The sequence below is a fragment of the Hemicordylus capensis genome, chromosome 3 (assembly GCF_027244095.1).
Source record: "Hemicordylus capensis ecotype Gifberg chromosome 3, rHemCap1.1.pri, whole genome shotgun sequence".
NCBI classification, from domain to species: Eukaryota; Metazoa; Chordata; class Lepidosauria; order Squamata; family Cordylidae; genus Hemicordylus; species Hemicordylus capensis.
Window position 1 is genome coordinate 185,849,795 of NC_069659.1, and position 14,019 is coordinate 185,863,813.

Sequence of the window (14,019 nt, forward strand, 5' to 3'; positions counted from 1 at the left end):
AATAATATGAAAGTATCCATGGAAGCCAGGTAGTAATTCACTGTCATCAACAGGCAACCTGTCAAATCCAAGGATATGCTATAGAAAGATCCACCAGTTGAATACTGAGGAGGTTGCATATGAGTCAGGAGGAGGAGGAAAGCTGGTCTTGTGGTAGCAAGCATGACTTGTCCCCTTTGCTAAGGAGGGTCCACTCTGACTGCATATGAATGGAAGACTACATATGTAAGCAATGTAAAATATTCCCCTTAGGGGATGGGGCCACTCTGGGAAAAGCATCTGTACGATTGCAGATATGGTATCTCCAAGACAGGGCTGAGAGAGAGTCCTGCCTGCAGCCTTGCAGAAGGCACTGCCAGTCTGTGTAGACAATACTGAGCTAGATGGACCAATGGTCTTGACTCAGTATATGGCAACATCCTATGCTCCTATGTAATGGAATACCATGTTCACTGCATCAATTAATATGTCCAATGTTCATTCCCCAGTATCTTCATTTAAGAAGATCTCAGGTAACAGGTCCAGGAAAGTCCCAAATGCCCTCTGCTTGAGGCCTTGCAGATCCACTGCTGGTCAGAGTAGACATTATAGGGCTAGCTGAACCAGTGGTATATGCAGAATAGCAGTTTAAGGCAGCTTCATAAGCTGGTCCCTCCTTCCCATCCCAAACCACTTTATGGAAGTCAGCAAAACATATTATTTCCTGTTGCAATAAGAAGTTTTGCTGTTTCCACAGCAAACCTATTTCAATTTAAAAAAGCAAAACCCATCTTTTATTCCTGCATTTTCCAATCCTAGAAGTGGTCTGGATTATAACTCTTTCCCAAGTGGTAGGTGAACATATGATTCAGGGAGCCTAAATTAAACAGTGAACCCATTTAAAAAAACACCCCATATTGCTTCCTTTATATCTTTCCCATATTCAGTTCTGTAAAAAATAAAGCCCTTTATAAAGTGCTGTGCTTACCTAGTGTTCCAAAAAAGTCATTACCCAAAAAGGGAAATCCAGGTCTGTTTGCTAAAACCATCATCCTGAAATCTGGATGAATTACTATAACATTTTCTCTCCCATTTACACTAGCAGGATCTGAAAAATACAGATTTTCAATTAATACTTACTTTAAGAAAAATATTCCAGGTAACAAAAGTTATGCTTAGGAGAAGATTATAGATAGCTATTAAGTACCCTGCCCACATATAACAGCGCATCCACTAACCACAATAGGGGCTGATGACGCACCTATGAAGCTTGTAAATGTGAAAAGGCTTGGCTTCCTCTATCATAGCTGTGATAGGGGAACTCTACTAGCTTAATGGGGTATTAATGACAGGGGTAGTTCTATTAGCTTAACAAGGATGCACAGTGAGCTGCTTTGATACAGCAGTGAATGGGGAAGACCTTGTGCACACAGAGTTTCAGCGCACAGAAGGAATCTCTGGAGCGGTACAACTGTTGTTTCATTCAACAATAAAATTCAGATTACGTGGCTCCCTCTCATAGAATCATTTCCATCATTCACCTGCAGTAATTTTGTTATAGTTTCACACTGACTTCAATTTAATTGATTCAATGGTTCTCTTAGTTCTGCTCCTGAAACTCAACAGTTCATCTTGTTCTCTTCCTAAAAGACAGAGGTTCCCAATTTTTCAATTCGCTCAGAGCCAAACGCTGCAACCTGGGTTCAGAACAAGCTATATTTGCAGCACTCTGATGCTAAGCATTTGTGCCAGTTTATCAGAATGTAACATTCAACTAACGCTACTGTTGCACATGTAGCTGCAGGCACAGCAATTAGCACAATCCAGGGAAAGCATTTCTCTTCTAGGTTTGCAAGCCTGGCTACCTCAGCAATGCTGTTGTCTCCTGAAGGGAGTTGAAGTTGTAGTTGCTTTCTGATCAACGTTAATAATCTCCTCCTATATTTATATTTTAACTCGTTAGAAGTACTCGTTAGAGTCAATGGGAAATTCAGCATAAGACCACAACACAGGTTGTTCTACTCTGCTCTAATTGCCAGCTGCCCATGAACTGCAGAGAAGTGCACTCTGGCTTGTGCTATCAGCCAGAGGATGAAAGACTGCTTTGTTGTGTGTGTGCATGTGTATATACAGAATTAGTTGCTTTTTTAGTAGTATTGTAACCTGTACAACTGAGGACCATTCAATCAAAAGCCAGGGTATCAACCTTCAAACTAAATAAATAAATTAATTATTTAATCAAACTAAATTAATAAATCAGTTTCCTGGGGAAATAAACATATCTAATTATTCTGACAGTGCTACTACTTTGATTGAATTCTCATACTGTAGATTAACACACAGCTAACAAGAATCTAATTTTATCCGAGTCTCAGTTTGCTAATTAGTTGTTTGCTAATCTAGCACAGATATCAATGAATATATCAAGGAAAAGGCCCAATATGCTTCACAATTACAATTATGTGAAATATTTATACTGCGCCCCTTCAGTACATAATGGCATTTGAGTCTATGTAGTTACTTAACTATTAGCAAATTTATTTATTTGTTTGCTATAAATTTTAATGGTTTTGTTTTAATGTAAACCGCCTTGAGTCTTTCTGGAAAGGCGGTATAAAAACAAACAAACAAACAAACAAACAAACAAACAAACAAACAAACAAACGCAACTGCTAGAAGAATGCACCTTTAAGACTACTTACTGGCAATCAAACGCCTTCCATCCGATAAAATCATTTCTCCACTTTCCACTAAAGTTTTTAAAATGCAAGTAACATTTGTTGGTGCCTTGTCTGCTTCATCAATAACTAGTATATGTCCCATCTTGACAGCTTTCACCTGGAAATTTTTATTTAGATATTACTCACTAATAGGAAACTGCATTATTACCATCAACAGCCATTAGGCTACAATCCTAAACATACACAAATGGGAGTAAGTCCATTTGAACTCAATGGGACGTACTACTGAGTAGACATGCATTGGAATCTGCTATATATAGGCCAATGCTAAAAGAACAAACGCATACAAAAAACCCAAACCTTCAAACAACATTTGCTGCTCCACCTGCCACGGGGGGCGGGGGGTAGGGGAAGGCCTGCTAGTAACCATTGATAGACTTGTCCTCCATGAATCTAGACCCCTCTTAAAGCCATCCAGGCTGTTGTCTGTCACCATGTCTTGTGGCAGAGAATTTCATAAGTTGATTATGCGTTGTGTGAAAAAGTACTTCCTTTTGTCAATTCTAAATTTCCTGGCCATCCTTTTACTTAATGAGATAACCCTTGGTTCTAGTGTTGTGAGAGAGGGAGAAAATGTTATCTCTGTCCACTCTCTCTACTCCAGTGGTGCCCAGCCTGGGTTCCTCCAGATGTTACAGAACTACAACTCCCAACAATCTCAGCCATAATAAATTGTAGCTGGGGATGCTGGGAGTTGTAGTTCAGCAACATCTGGAGGATGTTGGGAACCACTGTTCTATTTCATGAATAATTTTATATACTATCCAGTCCGGACCAATCTAGCAAAGGGGTAGGATCGAGCATTTGACTCATATGTTAAAGGTATGTGCCGGGGGCAGGGGAATAAAAGAGAAATATGACTATATCAGGTACTGTTTTACTCCCTTAAAATTCAAAGTGGACACTGAACTAATGAGGGCTAAAAGGAAATAGTTAGCCCTGCTAACTTGGCAAAGAGGCACCTTTTAACGTGGTGATTCTCTTTTATTTAGCAGGGGGAGAGTAACTGGCCCTATCCACCACCAGCACAGTACCTCCAGTGACTGTTGCTGGTGTCTAGCTTGTGTTTTTTTTAGAATGTGAGCCCTTTGGGGACAGGGATCCATCTTATTTATGTATTATTTCTCTGTGTAAACCACCCTGAGCCAGTTTTGGAAGGGCGGTATAGAAATCGAATAATAATAATGATAGTAATAATAATAATAATATAGGGGCCACAGATATCACCATCAGTCAATTAGAAAAAGCAACTTTACTGGGAACAGCCTATATTCTGCGACAATATCTATAATAACAACAACAACACTGATAATAAAATTCAGCCATCCCAGGTCCTTGGGAAGGACTCAGTGTCTGTTAAAACAAACCAGTCAATAACACCTGTCTGACTGTGTAAATAACTACAACAACAACAACAACAATAATGGTTGTTATTTCTGCAAGTGCAACATCTACATCTTTTAATGCCTGAGCAAGTTGTTTTTTGGCAACTGTTTTTAGAGCTGGAAGTCGAACCCTGGTGTTTGTTTGGTTCATGTGCTCAGTTATTTTTTGCTTTAGTTCTTGTTGCTTTTCTGTTAAATGGCATTCAGGTTTTTGAGATGAAGGTAAACGGGAGGTTGCCTGATGCAAAAATATTATGGGACTTTCGACTCCAAACAGACAAACATCTGCCACACAATACACCAGATATAACTGTGGTCGAGAAGAAAGAAAAACAAGCCAAAATAATCGACATAGCAATACCAGGGGATAGCAGAACAGAAGAAAAAGAAATAGAAAAAATCACCAAATACAAAGATCTACAAACTGAAATTGAAAGGCTGTGGCAGAAGAAGACCAAAATAATCCCAGTGGTAATTGGCGCCCTGGGTGCAGTTCCAAAAGACCTTGAAGAGCACCTCAACACCATAGGGGCCATAGAAATCACCCTCAGCCAACTACAAAAAGCAACTTTACTGGGAACAGACTATATTTTGCAATGATCTCTATAATAATAACAATATTGATAATAAAATTAAGCCATCCCAGGTCCTTGGGAAGAACTCGATGTATGGATAAAACAAACCAGTCAGTAACACCTGTCTGACTGTGTAAACAAGAAATAATAATAATAAATCTAGTGGTAAGTAAAATGATCAAATTCACATTTTTCTAACTTATCTGTTCAGTGCCACTGAGGGTGACAAAACGTACTTTGAAAAAAGTCAATGTCTTTCAGATCAAAATCAAATTGTGGATCCTTCAACGTATTTTGAAGAATATAATAAATATTTAAATGTGGGCCTTAATCAAACGTGACTTACTAGTGGAGAATCTTCATATACAATATGGCCATCTTTAACAGAAGGCTGCAATGTAAGACTTTGAACAGTGGTGTCCCTAAGAATATAAAACAAAACGCCAAGTGTTATCCAAAGTCGAGAAGAGAGAAAAATAATCAAGCACAGAAACTCTTGTCTACAAGAAACATGTACTCTTAAGTAGGCTACAAGACTATCTCTCTTTTTTATAAATATAAACTGACTCTTATGTCAAAATGTCTTAATTCGGAACCTATTTTCCCACTGGAAAAAATGTTTAAAAGGTGGAGTCGGTTCCTAAAACGAGGCTAGACAGATATCGTCTTTTCTTCTGCTGCTTTCAAAGCTGGTGGTACGTCAGTCACAGACGTACAGACACTCAGCAGAAAAGTTAACAGTGGAGACCTCAGATGCAGCAGAAGTTGCCTCCAGGACTATCAGTCTCAATGAAGTGAGCCTGTGCTGCCACTGTCACCTCTCTAGCCCATGCACCAGTGGCCATCTAGCACAGCCTCCCATTCTACTCCAAATGGTGTAAAGCTAAAACAACGTAGCAATCTACAAACATCTCAAGTGCTGTTCATCTTAACAAAGAGTGTCTTAAGTCAAGGACGGCCTGTATATACAGGTGAAACTCGAAAAATTAGAATATCGTGCAAAAGTTAATTAATTTCAGTAATGCAAATTAAAAGGTGAAACTGATATATGAGATAGACGCATTACATGCAAAGCGAGATAAGTCAAGCCTTAATTTGTTATAATTGTGATGATCATGGCATACAGCTCATGAGAACCCCAAATCCACAATCCCAGAAAATTAGAATATTACATGAAACCAATAAAACAAGGATTGTCAATAGAACAATATCGGACCTCTGAAAAGTATAAGCATGCATATGTATTCAGTACTTGGTTTGGGCCCCTTTTGCAGCAATTACTGCCTCAATGCGGCGTGGCATGGATGCTATCAGCCTGTGGCACTGCTGAGGTGTTATGGAAGGCCAGGATGCTTCAATAGCGGCCTTCAGCTCTTCTGCATTGTTTGGTCTCATGTCTCTCATCCTTCTCTTGGCAATGCCCCATAGATTCTCTATGGGGTTCAGGTCAGGCGAGTTTGCTGGCCAATCAAGCACAGTAATCCCATGGTCATTGAACCAGGTTTTGGTACTTTTGGCAGTGTGGGCAGGTGCCAAGTCCTGCTGGAAAATGAAGTCAGCATCGCCATACAGCTCGTCTGCGGAAGGAAGCATGAAGTGCTCCAAAATCTCCTGATAGATGGCTGTGTTGACCCTGGACTTAATGAAGCACAGTGGACCAACACCAGCAGATGACATGGCTCCCCAAATCAACACAGACTGTGGAAACTTCACACTGGACTTCAAGCATCTTGCATTGTGTGCCTCTCCATTCTTCCTCCAGACTCTGGGTCCTTGGTTTCCAAATGAGATGCAAAAGTTGCTCTCATCAGAAAAGAGGACTTTGGACCACTGAGCAACAGACCAGTTCTTTTTTTCTTGAGCCCAGGTAAGACGCTTCTGACGTTGTTTGCTGTTCAGGAGCGGCTTGACAAGACGAATACGACATTTGAAGCCCATGTCCAGGATCTGTCTGTGTGTGGTGGCTCTTGATGCACTAACTCCAGCCTCAGTCCACTCCTTGTGAAAGTCCCCAACACTTTTGAATGGCCTTTTCCTGACAATCCTCTCCAGGCTGCGGTCATTCCTGCTGCTTGTGCACCTTTTTCTTCCACACTTTCCCCTTCCACATAACTTTCTATTAATGTGCTTTGATACAGCACTTTGGGAACATCCAATTTCTTTTGCAATTACCTTTTGAGGCTTTCCCTCCTTATGGAGGGTGTCAATGATGGTTTTCTGCACAACTGTCAAGTCAGCAGTCTTTCCCATGATTGTGATTCCTAATGAACCGGACTGAGAGACCATTTAAAGGCTCAGGAACCCTTTGCAGGTGTTATGGATTGATTAGCTGATTGGAGTGGGACACCTGGAGCCTAGACTGTTGAACCTTTTCACAATATTCTAATTTTCTGGGATTGTGGATTTGGGGTTCTCATGAGCTGTATGCCATGATCATCACAATTATAGCAAATTAAGGCTTGACTTATCTCGCTTTGCATGTAATGCGTCTATCTCATATATCAGTTTCACCTTTTAATTTGCATTACTGAAATTAATGAACTTTTGCACGGTATTCTAATTTTTTGAGTTTCACCTGTATAAATGAAACTGGCACAGAGCTATAGAATCTAACTGCAATGGAACTGCAGGCGCAGTTCCCAGTTGTGTGAATACAACCGGATCATGTCAAAGATGAGCCCCTGGTAAAACTGCCAACCTGTAACCAGAAGGTTACAAGTTCGATCCTGACCAGGGGCTCAAGGTTGACTCAGCCTTCCATCCTTCTGAGGTCGGTAAAATGAGTACCCAGAATGTTGGGGAGCAATATGCTAAATCATTGTAAACCGCTTAGAGAGCTTCCAGCTATAGAGCGGTATATAAATGTAAGTGCTATTGCTATTGCTATCTACTAGTTATGAATGGTCTCTCATGCTTTTGAATTAGTAATTGGAAGTCCTTCAGATATACTTGGTAACTCAGTTCACATATAAGAACATAAGAACAGCCCTATGGGATCAGGCCCGAGGCCTATCTAGTCCAGCATCCTGTTTCACACACTGGCCCACCAGATGCCTCTGGGGAGCCCACAGGCAGGAGGTATGTGCATGCCTCCTCTCCTGCTGCTGCTTCCCTACAACTGGTATTGAGAGGCATTGTGCCTCTGAAACTGGAGGTGGCCCACAGCCACCAGGCTAGTAGCCACTGATAGACCTGTCCTCCATGAATTTGTCTAAGTCCTTTTTAAAGCCATTCAAGCTGGTGGCCATCACCATGTCCCATGCCAAAGAACTCCATAGATTAATTATATGCTGTGTGGAAAAATATTTCCTCTTGTCGGTCCTAAATTTTCCAACCTTCAGTTTCATGATCCCTGGTTCTAGTGTTGTGAGAGGGAGAAAAATGTCTCTATGTCCACCTTCTCCACTCCAAGCATAATTTTATACACCTCGGTCATGTCTCCCTTTAGTCGCCTCTTTTCCATGGTAAAGAGCCCCAGATGCTATAGCCTAGTCTCATAAAGAAGGTGTTCCAGGCCCCTTATCATTTTGGTTGCCCTCTTCTGCACCTTTCCCAGTTCTACAATATCCTTCTTGACCAAAGCTGTATGCAGTACTCCAGATGTGGCCGCAACAATGAATTGTATAAGGCCATTATAATATTAGCATTTTTATTTTCAATCCCCTTCCTAATGATTCCTAGCATGGAATTAGCCTTTTTCACAGCTGCCGTGCACTGAGTCTACACTTTCAATGAGCTGTCCTCCACGACCCCAAGATCTCTCTCCTGGTCAGTCACTGACAGCTCAGATCACATCAGTGTACAGTTCGGGTTTTTTGCCCCAATATGCATCACTTTACACATGCTTACATTGAACCGCATTTGCCATTTTGTCTCCCACTCACCCAGTTTGGAGAGATCTTTTTGAAGCTCCTCACAATCTATTGTGGATTTCACTACTCTAAATATTTTAGTTTCATCTGCAAATTTGGCCACTTTGCTGCTTACCCGAACTTCTAGATCATTTATGAACAAGTTAAAGCACACTGGTCCCAATACCGATCCCTGGGTGACCCCTTTTCTTACTTCCCTCCATTGTGAAAATTCTCTATTTATACCAACCCTCTGTTTCCTGTCCTTCAACCAGTTACCGATACACACATGAACCTGTCCCCTTATCCCATGACTGCTAAGTTTACTCAAGAGCCTTTGCTGGGGAACTTTGTCCAAAGCTTTTTAGAAGTCCAAGTATACTGTGTCAACCGGATCCCCGTTATCCATATGCTCAAAGAACTCTCTCAAAGAACTCCAAAAGGTGAGTGAGGCAAGACTTGCCCTTGCAGAAGCCATGCTGGTTCTCCTTCAGCAAGGCCTTTTCTTTTATATGTTAAACAATTTTGTCCTTAAGTATACTTTCCATCAATTTACCCAGCACTGAAGTTAAGCTGACCAGCCTGTAATTTCCCAGATCCCCCCTGGATCCCTCTTTGAAAATTGGAATTACATTGGCTACTTTTCAGTACTCTGGTACAGTGCCTGATTGTGGGGACAAGTTACATATTTTTTCTAGGAGATCAGCAATATCACATTTGAGTTCCTTCAGAACTCTTGGGTGGAAGCCATCTGGCCTTGGCAATTTGTTAATTTTTAGTTTTTCAAGACAGTTTAGCACATCTTCTCTTGTCACCTCAAACTGGCCCAGTTCTTCAGCCGCTAAACCTGAAAAGCTCAATTCTGGAGAGGGTATATGGTCAGTATCCTCTGCCATGAAGACAGATGCAAAGAACTCATTCAGCTTGTCTGCAATTTCCTTATCTTCCTTAATAATCCCTTTCACACCCTCATCATCTAAGGGGCCAACTGCCTCCATGGCAGGTTTTCTACTTCTGATATATTCAAACAAGTTTTTGTTATTCCCCTTTACACTCCTAGCTATATGCTCCTCAAACTTTCTTTTTGCATCCCTTATTGTCTCTTTGCATTTCTTTTGCCAGAGCTCATGTTCCTTTCTGTTCTCTTCACTTGGGCAGGACTTCCATTTTCTGAAGGAAGTCTTCCTCCCTTTTATAGCTTTCCTGACTCTACTTGTTAACCATGCTGGCATCCTCCTGAACTTGGTGGTTCCTCCTTTCCTCCTTCTTGGTATACATTCCAACTATTCTTCTAGTATTGTGGTTTCTACATGCCAATCCCTCCTAGTCTGTCCTCCTTTTGCTCTGTGCAAAGTGGTAGCAAAGACTTGCATGGGAATGAGCATATGAAATTACATCCTTGTCCTGGAGTAGGACCCTAAACTTGTTGAGTCCTAGACAGCTTGGAACATAGAAAATGGTTATATTCTGGGCAAACTTGTAGATTTCTACAAGATCACTCCATGCTTCAGTGAGAAAGGGAGGAAGGTCCCAGTGCTCCTGATGTGAACAGGGCCTCCATTTTCATGCATTATGTCTAAAGCAGAGATAGTGTTTGAAAGATTGTTTGAAGCAAGCCAGGGCTTAAGGTTTGGGTTCAGATCCTGGTTTATTTGACTGTGGTTAGAATAAGTCAGGATTGCTTGGTTCAGACATCACAATTATCCTGTTCCTAACTGGAATCAGAAGTAGAATTATTCTGAGTCTCGCACAGGTGGCTGGGGATGGGGGTGGGCGGGCTCAAAGACAGAGCAAGGAGATAATCCTGGTTCCATGTTACTGGCTCCCAATCTATTAATCAAGAACTCTGTACCCAACTCCCCATCCACTGATCTGAATAACTAAGAAGAGAAACATGTGCCTATTATCAGACAATTTCACAGAACAAAGACAATATAATCTGCATACTTGTTATTCTAAGTCTATGGGTAGAAATTCATATTACTTGTAAAACCCAGGTGCACTTAGGAAGTTTGTAACAGTTCATTAGCCGTGTGTTTGCAAAATCTATTATAGAATAGAAAATTTCTATTTTTATTATAGAAGAGAAAAATCTATTATAACAGATACTAGAAGCAAGAAATCAAGTCACTAAAAATTACAAAGCACCACTTACCTATGCAGTTGCAAATATTCTCTTGGCCTATTTAACAGGTGAAGGAATCTGTCAACCACCTTGTTTTTCCCTACACCCTGAAAAAACAATGACACACTTCTGAAATATATGCTAAACCATGATTCAAATTTCCTTATAGTTTCTTTACTTTTTTACGTTTCTATAGTATGTAATTACTGCATAAAATGGCTTGTACAAATACAATTACAGTGACGTGTGAGTGAAGTAGGCCCGTTTTGGACTGCTGCCTGTCAGCTTGAAATCCCATAACAGGGGCGGAGCTACCATTGTGCAAACAGGTTCGAACCCGGGTCGCTGCCCCCTCCTACTTCAAAGGCAGGCACTTCATCAGTACTAAGAAGGCACCCCCAGTCTCCACCCTCCAGCCGGACAGGGCTGCCGGTGCCCCACCCCCCGCCCGCCCCCCGCAGTCCTGGCAGGAAAGGAGACTGAGGAAGGATATCCGGCAGCCTGAGCCTGCCCACCACTTCCTGAACTGCGCAGAACAGCGAGATGAGTAAGATGCAGGCTGAGAGAGTGAGCTGAGCAACAATGTGTCCGTCGTTACTTAGGCAGCAAGTAAGCCAAAGGCAGGGAACATTTGCTGGGCAGTGCTGGCTTTAGGAGGGAAGCAGCAGAGAGGGGTGGCATTGAGGAGGAAACAGATAATGTTTGTCTTATGTGAGGGGGACATTTTCAATCTTTGCACAGGATCACTCTTTTCCTGGATCTTTTCAGAGGGAAGGTTATTAACCCAGCTGGGAGATAGGGGGAAAGAAGGTGGAAGGAAAGGAATGCTGGGTGATTTTGACAAACTAGGAACAGGACTGAGAAGTCAGGGCCCGGGCCGCCAATGGTAGGGGCCACTGAAGCCCCCAGGGGGCATGGCTTGGGCTCTGGAAGAGCCCCACATGAACTCCCCCCACCCACACTCGGGCTACTAAGAGCCCGGAGCCAGCACTTGCCCATCCTTTTCAGGCAGCATTTGCTCCCTCAGAGCATCTATTCCCCTTTCTCTCCCTCCAGAGAGGGAGAGAAAGGGAGAATAGATGCTTTCAGGCAGCAAACACTGCCTGAAACGACAGGGAAGCGCTCGCTCGGGGTCTTTGGAACTCGAGGCCACGCCCCCTTTGTACATGACCTCGAGCTCCGAAGAGCCTGAGTGAGAGCTTCCATGTCATTTCAGGCAGTGCTTGCTGCTTGAAAGCATCTATTCTCCCTTTCTCTCCCTGGAGGGAGAGAATGGGGAATAGATGCTTTCAGGGAGCAAACGCTGCCTGAAAAGGATGGGCAAGCGCTGGCTCATGGACGGGGAGGGACATTGACAGAGAGGCCTCCGCACAGCTGGTTCCACGCCTGTCCCATAACTATTATATTTCAACCATGCCAGGCTCCTTCAACATTCCTGGCAATATGGTGGGCAGATTAGTCGGGAGAAACTTGAGCTCTCCTGGGCCATACCCAGCCTCTACTCACCTATCACCTAATAAGGTCTTTGCTTTTATGTAAAGCTCGCTTTTATGTAAAGCTTTTGTACTTTGTGTTTTGCTAGTCGAATGACTGTAATAATAGAGATTTGATTTGAATAAGGTCTGTACACCGTGGCCAGTGTACCATGTCAGGCTGAAGGAAGATTGCCGTCTAAGCAGTATCTCAGCAGAACAAGCAACATTCTCAATCAGGTGGCAGCATGAGCACAGTAGTCACTTGACCTGATCCTACACATTTATTTGTCAAAGAAATTATTTCTGGCAATGAAGTGACTTGTTTGAATACTGTTAATTCTTGTCCATGCTGCAAAAGTAGGTAGCTCAAACAACTGAGAAAGTGAAGCATGCTTTTAGAAATCTGGATTTAAAAAACTGAAGTATGTTCAACACTGACTTTGGGACTGTATCATTTGTTTGGTGTTTGTCTTTGTCTTCTTCTGGGGCAGGGGTGACCCAGGGGCTGTAAATGCCTCCCCTCACCAGCTATTTTATCTCCCCGCCACCAGACACTATGTTAAAATATAGTATCATGTGTAATTAAAAGAAAAGCTGTTTTCAGGTTGTAAGTGATAGAGATAGTCTATGCTCTAAATCCATGCTTCATGTTAGGATGTCTTTGGGATTTGTATGTAATGTTGCAGCTACATCTGAGCGTATGCACACCATTAACTGGAAAGCTCTCCTCTTACTGAGATAGCACCAACTTTGTTATGGAGGCTGACCATTTATGATAGGGTCAGTTTATGTGACAAAATAAACTTCTGGCCCAGTGTCTGGAAAGAGAAATGCCCCTGAAAATAAAGATGTTATCCACCCCTGCTGTAGTATATCAAGATGGAGGTGTTCATTCTGACCTGTCCCCTAAGGCAACTGAACTTCTAGCAAACCTTTCCTGGATTTAAAGACAGGGTTTCTGGCAACACAGATGGGGGATATGTGTGAACAGTTTTAGGAAATAGGGCTTTAGTTCAAACTAAATGTAACAGCAGGAGACACATCTTTTAAATCAGGTTTGCACTCTTTAAATATAAAATTAGGGGCTGTGTACTTCTATCATCAAAAATGGCACAGGAATGAATGGAGCTGAACTCTTCCCTGCTTAACCTTCATTAGCACTTGTCTTCCAGCTCTGATACTGGAAATGAACTTGGCTGAAAGAAGAGTGCCTGCTTTCATCATCGTGAGATGATGGGACGTGAGAAGGTACAGCACGCTCCTCTTACCTGCACACCTCTCTTGATTTTACAAACAGGCTCCCTGCCTCCTGTTTTTTGTTTTACACGAATGGGGCAGACATGTGATTAACATACATGGCTGCCACCATCAGTTCTGGTTTGGCAAAATATTATATTATTATTATTGTATTTATTTATTTTTTATTATTTATTACATTTATAAACTGCCCCATCCAGAGGCTTTGGGCGGTGGGAAGAGAGCCAAGACAAAGAGAGAGCCATAACAAAGCTGCAGCTTTGGTCCTCTTTACCGAAGGCAAGGCAGCATCAAGTTGGCATTCAGTTCAATCGCCTATATTAATCTGAGGACCTGTCTCAGTGCAGCTTGTTTGGGAAAAAACCCTCTCCTCACATTTCTGATCCTAAGCACCTGTACAGCCCCTTTGTAGTGCAGGGTGGCCTAATTACCATGCAGGGCACAGGAAGCCCAACCAGATATTTTGGCTGACTTCTGAGCAGCAGGCCATGCTCACATCAGTAGTGCTGGGCAGAATGAGGCACAGCTCTGTGACTTGGGCTCCCTTTTCCTTGTTGGCTTCTTGAAGGCCAAAGCAATAACATCTGCCACAAGCACTGGAGGGGCAGGATACAAGTATTTATTTTAATAA

General features: G+C 42.2%; 1 protein-coding gene across 5 annotated transcripts in view; it reads right to left on the reverse strand.

Moving 5' to 3' along the window:
- The window catches only part of VWA8 (von Willebrand factor A domain containing 8), a 221,619-nt gene that overhangs the window by 100,554 nt on the left and 107,046 nt on the right, over window positions 1–14,019 (reverse strand). For all 5 annotated transcript variants that reach the window (XM_053308215.1, XM_053308212.1, XM_053308211.1 and 2 more), the window contains 4 exons: window positions 10,687–10,763; window positions 5,027–5,102; window positions 2,682–2,817; window positions 968–1,087 (listed from right to left, as the gene is read on the reverse strand). In XM_053308215.1, the coding sequence (XP_053164190.1) occupies window positions 968–1,087; window positions 2,682–2,817; window positions 5,027–5,102; window positions 10,687–10,763 (409 nt within the window). The remainder of the gene's footprint in view (window positions 1–967; window positions 1,088–2,681; window positions 2,818–5,026; window positions 5,103–10,686; window positions 10,764–14,019) is intronic.